The following is an 8148-nucleotide window of genomic DNA, read 5'->3' on the forward strand; positions in this document are numbered from 1 at the left end:
CAATTCTTTGATATTATTCAATTGAATACCGAAACTTCTAGAATTGATGGGAGTTTCACTCATCTTTTAACATGATTTTCCTGTGCAATGCAAATGGCATTTCGATCCAAATCGATAGAATCGGATCAGCAGAAACGTTGGAGTACAACAAACACACTTATGTCCATTCTCGCGTTGGTGGGCCAACAAAGTGCGTAGGAATTCGTGAACCTTTGCCTCGAGGCACCAAATAAGCGTCCCATGCTCGTCTACATATCAGATAAGCAGTTTGCATCGACCGAACTGAAATGAGCTTGTTTATATCTCTTTGTGCGCCAAAATAGTAAGAATCGTCGTCTTCTTCCTCTTCCTTCTCCTCAAATACCCTACATGTCATCACTCCCAAACCCCCTACATTTCCTTCTTCCTTTTGATTACAGCCTTCTCGTTGTACGTTGCTGTTTCTTTGCGTGCTCTTAACAAGAGAGGCGGATCCTCAGAAGGTTGAGACCCGGGCTTATAGCCTTGGCTTTTCAGCTTCGAAAGACGTAAGCAATAAAGAGAATCGATAGAACACACCAGTTGCTGAATCTCGTTCCTTTTTCGTAGTAACTCCTGGATTCTTGATTCTTTCTCATATATTTTGTTTCGTAACTCCTCTTCCTCCTTTTCTTGTTCAATCAGTTGCTCGCGCTCAGCTTTCCACTTGTCAATTTGTCTGAAATGATAGGATTCATTTCATAACACCTACTTATTTCGTTGATTTAGCATAGTTCGATAGAATGCGCCCTTTACTCGAAAAAGTCTTCTTCTCTTCAATTTCCATCGTCTCTTTCGCTCCACTTGCAGGAGTTTATTCACAATTGCAGTCTTCTTTGAAGGAGTGTTCACAAATTGGGTGAGTTGTTCGATGGACGATTTCAACTCTTCACACTGGACTATATCTACAATCTCTTCGCCGGATTCCAGCTTTTTCAGCGATGCTTCACAAATCTCTTTCAAACGCCTTGCTGCCACAATGGACTGTGAGAGTGTCTTCCTTATCACAGTAGACGACGGAACTCCCGCTGTACTCTCCATGATAAAAAAGAGTATTTCAATGGTTGCAAAGCAATACGATGTTTGGATTTTGCAAGGTATGATGAGTGTCACTACCATTTTCCATTCCTTTTGGCCTGTTAGAATAGGGAACCGTCCCCTTTTCAAATGTAAACAAAGTGGAAGAACGTTGTGAAATTCGTTCTATCTCTCTGATTCCATACTAGAATAGCGTAGCCATCTTGTTTTGGGCGGCTGCGACGTAAAAACAAAAGGATAAATAGTGCTCGATCGAATTCGCAGGTGGTCGTTTTTCCTACCGGCCTGACAGGGTAATTTATACTACAGGGTAGATATATATTATTTTTCATCATAATCTATATTACCCCTGGTCGTATACGCCTTGTATTGAAGGCGTTTGCTGTAGCAAGATATCTCACTGCAAATCAACGTTTAAGCGTAATGTTTGCTTCGAGTCTATTACGTTCAGAAAATCGGAGCCAATGTTTCCTCGATTATTAGAGGTCACAAATCAGTTAAAGAAGTAGCAAAAAGTGTGATCCCGTTTTCTAGGTACTCTCTAGGTTCTGCTAGTTTGTGTATGTTAATATTTAGTGGATCGAATGTCGTCTGTAAAGCCGAAGGAAATAAACTATTTTTACTACTTGTCCATGGCACTTCTTGGTTATGGTTCCTATGAGTATCATCGTCACTGCAACCTTGTTCCAATTACGAATCGAAAACACTTTGTTGTAAGTCTTGAAAAAACTTCGTGTAACACTCAGTATCTATCTCGTGAATTTGAATTATCCTATCAACAAGAAATGATTGCTTATATCCGTTCCTTTTATACTACCGAAGAAGATGACGAGACAGTTTGTACCATTTTAGATGAGAGTGATAGCCGCGTCTTGCATGTAAAAAACCTTGTTAAAAGTATTGCAGAAGCTTGTATCTATTTTTCTCCCGAGTGTGAATCCTACATGAATCATCTCGAAGTCCTCGTGGTGGACGACGACGACGATTTGAACGCCTACGTGACGATGGGCTCTGTCTTAGTGGTCAGCAGTGGTCTTCTTCACTACTACGAAGATCTCCAATCGCGAGGCAAGATCGCGAATAGCGACGAAGTACTTTGCTTTCTCTTTATTTTTCTCTAACGCACAGTGCATTTCCTGTATATTAGCCCATGAACTCGCGCACATGCTCTCACGGTAGGTTTCCCCGTTTCCCCTTTAGCACGCAGCCACCCCGTGGAATCGATGCTCCGCTGGACGTCGCTGGCGTACCACGTGTACATCACGATGGTGCCGGATTTGGTGGTGATGCCGTGCATCAAGAGCGTCTTCGACCGCTGGGTGAGTCGCGAGCAGGAGCACGAGGCGGACTTCCAGGCGCTCTACTTGCTGAAACGCGCAGGCGTGGAGCCGAGGAAGCTGCTGGAGACACTGGCGTTGCTGCCGGAAGGGACGCAGTACCGAGATGTTCTCTCTAAAACGAGGGAACTCGTGGATAATCATCCGAGCGTGCCGAAGCGGATCGAGTATTTGAAGAGCCAGATGGAAGGGTTTGAAGAGGATTTTAAGGAACGATATCAGGTGAAGGAGAGGCCTGTAGAACAGCGGTCGTCCTTCACGAAGGTTTTGCTGTCTTTTGCTGGACTGTGCTAGAGAGTAGTAAATGTATAGTAGCTTGAATCGCAATGAAGCGTGTTTGTTGGATTGAAAATGAGATTCTCTTTTATTTAAAAGGGGGGAGAAGGAGGAAAAAGACCATATCTTGTTTGTTTCTCTGTTTGGCTTCACCATGGAGACTTTTGAACCTCTTTGTTCCTCGTTCCAGTGGATAATAGATAGGATATCTGAGTTTCTAGGAAAACGATCCGGGAAGTCGATTACGGCGATTCGTTTATCAAAATCAAAGCAGGGTCTCTCTATGGTCTTCCCATTGTTATTGAAAGCCCTAAAACTGTAATTTATTGGTGTTTTCGTCCAGTCTACTATGATATTGATTTCCAAATCACCAGGGAGTCAAAAAACAATCAACTAGATGATATCCTCCCACTAGCTCACTATCCGGGAAATACTGCATCGGAAGGTAAACAAATTGCGGAAGAGCCGGGTGTATACTATCTTGTGTGGGATAACCGCATGTCTTGGCTCCGAGAGAAGACTGTTGTCTACTCGGTGAAATTAGTGCTTCCTGATAATGGAATGAAGGATAAAATTGAATGTGCTTCGTACTAGCTTTTAAATTTAATCATAATTCTAGAGCTATCACTCACAAGCAAAGTCAGCTTGTTTCTAGCTGTGATAACTGGACGCGTGTTGTAGAAGACGCAGAGAATGAACTCTTCGCAATCAAAGCATTCTACGCTCAGCGAAACGCAAAGAAGGAATCGCTTGCAGTGAGTAAAGGAAAGATGGCTCTGATCTTCAGCACGAAATCCTCGAAATCGAGAAGGACCAAGCGGCTTGTGAGGAGGAAATCGCGTTGCTGAAGCAAAAGATCAAAGCAGAGCGCGAGTACATTCAGGGTGGACTCAAGGAAGTGGATTGAAGGGTAGAGATTAAAGCGATGTCTGGCTTTTTGGTGGAGGATCAGCGCATATTTTCCATGTTGGATAGTGTGGATATAATGAAATTGTGGGGTTTGACGTGTTTAGTAAGGAGTAGAGCGAATGTGAATCGCTATCTGAATCGATTGATTCATCAGGATTCAGTTTGGCAGAGATTGTTCCGCGAAGATAACTCGCGAAATTTGACGATTGTGTTGCAGAATGAATGGCTACGTGAGGAGTGGAAGAAAGTCTATCCCGATATGCCCATTCCCAATTCAAGTGTTTGTTAGAATACTGAACGAACGAGTGAATGAATCGATGAATAAGTGAATGGATCATCCAGTTAATGAATCGATGAATAAGTGAATGGATCATCCAGTGAATGAATCGATGAATGGACTCCATCAATCATTCAGTCAAGGAATAGAGAATAAAGAGTAGAGAGTAGCAGAAAGAGAACTAAATACAATTGATTGTGAAGCAGTACGATCATTCAATTAATCAAAAAACCAAGAGCAAACCAACCATTTCTGAATCATTGAATGAATCAACGTTCCAAACAACAAACACCCAGCAATAAAACAGACTACAAAACCACCGTCTCTTCCTTTCCATTCATTCTACACCGCTCCTTCAACATATCATTAAACTTCGGATTCACGCAGCTCCGCACCAGCACATCATAGCTCCAATTCACCTTCGTCAGCGACTGCGCCATAAACTCGCTCCCATTAAACTCGAAATTCTCCCCCACTTCCTTCTCCGCCGATCGCTTCGGGTTATAGAAAAAGCAGAACTTCAGCTTCCAGCCGATCCGCACTACGCCTCACCCCCAATCGAAAGGCCTACCATGCGGAGTTCGAAGCGTCGGCGAGTAAACCGACGGAATACTGAACGAATACGGATACTTCAGCACGTTCTGGCAGTTCACCGTGATCGAGTTGATGAGCTCCGACTTCACCAATCGGTCCTTCAGCAGCGCAGAATACTCCTCGTAATACAGCGAGATCGACATCTGACTCTCACTTTCTTTCACGCATTCATTTACCTGCTCGCATCGAAGATCCGTCTCCTGAAAATCCGCTTGCAGCTGCAGCGAATCGCCCAGAACCGCGGGAGTCGTGTTGATCATCACATTACACACCACCCGTCCGTTTTGTGTAATTCCAAAAATCCCGTATTCGGGGGACGGCGTCCATTGGTCGATCGTGGATTCCACCGCGGGATCCGCGTTCAAATAGTCCTGGAACGACGTGTAATAGCGACGACGCGACCAGAGATCGTCGCGAATCGATTGGTTCACGTTGATGTGGTACAAGTTGGTGAACTCTGAGGGTCAGAAAGGGGGAAATGGGGAACCCAGAGGAAGAGAGCCGGCGGGTTCCGCGGGATTTTCGCTTTCAGTGATGGTGATGGAGTCGTGAGTGCGATATTCCTGGGAGTGAGGAGTGGGGAAGGATGGAGAACGTCGGTAATGTCGAGCGAATAGGATCCTGTTTCGATGGGCTGCGTGGAGAAGAAGAGAGGATAGATGTCCGTGCCATTGTAGTCGGGGAGGGCAGAAACCTGGACAGGAACAGAAATGAAGCGAGGAGAGGATTTTCCATCCGAAAACGAGAGAGAAAGAAGATGACTACACGATGAATCCCTTGAGAGATATAAAAAAATACAAATATCGAACGCAGCTGGTACGGAGAGACGGGAAAATATCCTTTGGAAGTGTGAGCTGAATAAAATCTGAACAACAGCAAAAAACGAGAGATTTACATGTTTTGGGGGATTTCAGCATAATGTCGCTCTCAATAATCAGCAGACTTGTTTGATAAAGACACTCTGTAGTGTCATTCACAAACTTCATAATATTTCCATAGGCTATAGTATTTCGGGAGTTGCTTCCGGATTTTAAATCGGAAGGGAGTGAAGCGAGATTTGGAGTCACGCCAACATGTCCATGAAGCTGCAAACTAAGATATTTGAATTGATCATTACTTGGGCGGTCATATATGATATATATTCTCCCTCTTCCGAGTCTTTCGTGGGCTCAATGCTAACCATCGCACTGATAGTCGCTCCAGGGAAATACGACTTTCGTGAAAGACGCACCGTTATAGAAAGCCAATTATCCTCCAAACTCATCAACAAAAAATAAACTTTGAAGGTCTATCGCTTCAACAAATCGACTCATTGTGATGTATATTGATATAGGAATAAAAAGAGCGTAAGCAAGGAAGCATGAGGGAGATGAAAGGTACAGAATATCGTTTTGGGTCTTATTCGATTCTAAATAGGCTTCCTATCATTATTAGATAGTATTATGAAATACCCATAACTTTTGCCAATTCACAAAACTCTTTAGCGAGAGGTAATACACCATGGCTGACGATTTTATTATGACGATTCCCGATGAAGGAGAGGTATGAGATGGACAGATTGTCTATTATCGCCTAGGAGGAGAACATGGTCTTTAAAGAAGAGTCTTCCTCGGAAAGCGAGAACGAAGTAGACAACACTGAAAATGGTTGAGTTTAAGGTGCAAGAAACAAAGGGAAAGGACTTCACCAAGGGTTTTGTGTTTGATGCGGATAATTCGGGGGATGAAAGTGAACAAGAGGACGTCCACGTCGGTATGGCATCGTTAATTTGGCGTAATCTCCAGAACGTAAACTTGGTAACGACAAGAACTCGAAAATTCGCAAACTCGACGAACGTATTCGCAAGAAGCGAGAAGAGTATTTAAATCGTCGTAAAGTTGTGACGTTTCCCTTTTCTAACAAACAGCAAGAAGGAAGCAAGGACAAGGATGAATCTGGCGATGAAGATGAAGATGCAGAGGAAGAAATCAATGGAAAGACCGGAGAGGAAGAGGACAAGGGGGATGATGTGATCCGCAGCGTTCAGAGCGTGAAAGGAAAACCTTCCAAGCTTCCATCCAATGAAGAGTTTTGGGCCGAGGAGTCTCAACCATCATCATCATCATCTTCATCTTCATCATCGGCAACCCTTGCTCGTTCGTTCAACCAGCTGCGTCTCTCGCGCCCTCTCCTCCGAGCCGTCAACGAAATGGGCTTCACGACACCGACTCCGATCCAAGTACAACATCATCCCCGCATGCACGCTAGGCTCGCTGCATCCCTCTCGCTCTCGCTGGCAAAGACATCTGCGCAGCAGCCAAGACCGGTAGTGGCAAGACCGCCGCATATCTGCTCCCGATCCTCGAGCGATTGCTGTAAACGCGCGACCTTGTTATAATCTAGTTATAAAAACAACGCGCAGAACTTGATTCGCGTGCTCATCGTCGCTCCCACGCGCGAACTGGCCCAGCAAGTGCACACCATCGCCACGAAGCTCACCAAGGTACCACCCGTCCGGGCGTTTCATGTAGTACACATCGATCACATGCTGCTTGGTGGTGGGCGGGTTGCCGCTGCAGGCGCAGGCCGTGGACCTGCAGAGGCGTCCGGACATCGTGGTGTGCACGCCGGGGCGCATGATCGACCACGTGCATAACTCGATGAGCGTGGACCTGGACGACGTGGAAGTGGTGATTTTAGACGAAGCCGACCGCCTGCTGGAGCTGGGATTCACCGAGGAGCTGCACGAGCTGCTTCGGCTGTGCCCGGTGAAGCGGCAGACGCTGCTGTTCTCCGCGACGATGACGGACGACGTGTCGGATTTGATCAGTCTGTCGCTGCAGAAGCCGGTGCGCGTGTTCGTGGATCCGGTGAATCAAGTCGTCGATCGCTTGGTGCAGGTGGGAGGACCGGCTGGAGAGTCATGGGTAGGAGTTCATCCGCGTGAAGGACGAGTCGCTCCGCACGGCGATGCTGCTCTCGATCATCACGCGTCACTTCAAGACCGAGACGATCATCTTCGCCGAGCGGAAGGCCGAGGCGCATCTTCTCCACATCATTCTCGGCCTCCTGGGCCTCAAATCCGCGGAGCTCCACGGAAACCTCAACCAGACGCAGCGTCTCCGCGCACTGGATCGCTTCTCGAAGAAGGAAGTGGACTTTTTGATCGCGACGGACGTCGCAGCGCGCGGGTTGGACATCAAAGTCGCGGCTTGGATGTGGACTCAGGGGTAGGGCGTGCAGACGGTCATCAATCTGCACATGCCGAAGGAGGAGGCGACGTATATTCACCGCGTGGGTCGTACGGCGCGTGCTGGACACGCGGGACGCGCGGTGACGTTCGTGGAGGAGGATCGGCGCTTGCTGATGAAGAAGCTGGTGAAGCAAGCCGTGGAGGCCAAGCAGCAGATTAAAACGCGGTCTGTGAATAAGGAGGTGGGAGAGAGAGGGCAGAGAGTGATGGGTAGTCGGTGGCGAAGTTTGCCGCGCAGTTGGAGGATTTGAAGAAGGAAATCGACGAGATTTTGGAGGAAGAGAAAGTGGAGAAGGAGATTGAGAGAGCGACGATGGAGGCGACGCGGGCGGATAATCTCATTAAGCACGGAAACGAAATTAAGGCGAGAAAGAAGCGAACCTGGTTCCAATCGGAGAAGGAAAAGAAAACGACGCGAATGAAGGATCTTGCTTCAAAGAAGGCTAAGAATAATATGTGATTTAGTT

At 46.5% G+C, this 8148-nt stretch overlaps 3 protein-coding genes; all 3 read left to right on the forward strand.

Annotated features, from left to right (window-relative positions):
• Nucleotides 1-2000: 2000 nt before the first annotated feature.
• On the forward strand, nucleotides 2001-2724 carry GSBLH_T00001697001 (uncharacterized protein; the record flags this gene model as incomplete). XM_013040135.1 has 3 exons in its annotated part: nucleotides 2001-2078; nucleotides 2110-2231; nucleotides 2264-2724. The coding sequence occupies 3 exons, from the start codon at nucleotides 2001-2003 to the stop codon at nucleotides 2685-2687; spliced, it is 624 nt and encodes a 207-aa protein (XP_012895589.1). The 3' UTR covers nucleotides 2688-2724.
• A 99-nt stretch (nucleotides 2725-2823) lies between these two features.
• GSBLH_T00006312001 (uncharacterized protein) lies at nucleotides 2824-3867 on the forward strand (the record flags this gene model as incomplete). The annotated part of the gene is made up of 6 exons (XM_013040136.1): nucleotides 2824-2858; nucleotides 2891-3256; nucleotides 3325-3424; nucleotides 3457-3553; nucleotides 3584-3635; nucleotides 3693-3867. The coding sequence occupies 6 exons, from the start codon at nucleotides 2824-2826 to the stop codon at nucleotides 3865-3867; spliced, it is 825 nt and encodes a 274-aa protein (XP_012895590.1).
• Nucleotides 3868-5949: 2082 nt separating this feature from the next.
• Nucleotides 5950-8148, forward strand: GSBLH_T00001698001 (uncharacterized protein; the record flags this gene model as incomplete). XM_013040137.1 has 11 exons in its annotated part: nucleotides 5950-5991; nucleotides 6026-6076; nucleotides 6108-6201; nucleotides 6234-6325; nucleotides 6356-6667; nucleotides 6697-6803; nucleotides 6832-6931; nucleotides 6960-7328; nucleotides 7363-7632; nucleotides 7663-7863; nucleotides 7896-8148. The coding sequence occupies 11 exons, from the start codon at nucleotides 5950-5952 to the stop codon at nucleotides 8139-8141; spliced, it is 1884 nt and encodes a 627-aa protein (XP_012895591.1). The 3' UTR covers nucleotides 8142-8148.

The sequence above is a fragment of the Blastocystis hominis genome (assembly GCF_000151665.1).
Source record: "Blastocystis hominis, Singapore isolate B (sub-type 7) whole genome shotgun sequence assembly, scaffold_13".
NCBI lineage: Eukaryota > Bigyra > Opalinata > Blastocystidae > Blastocystis > Blastocystis hominis.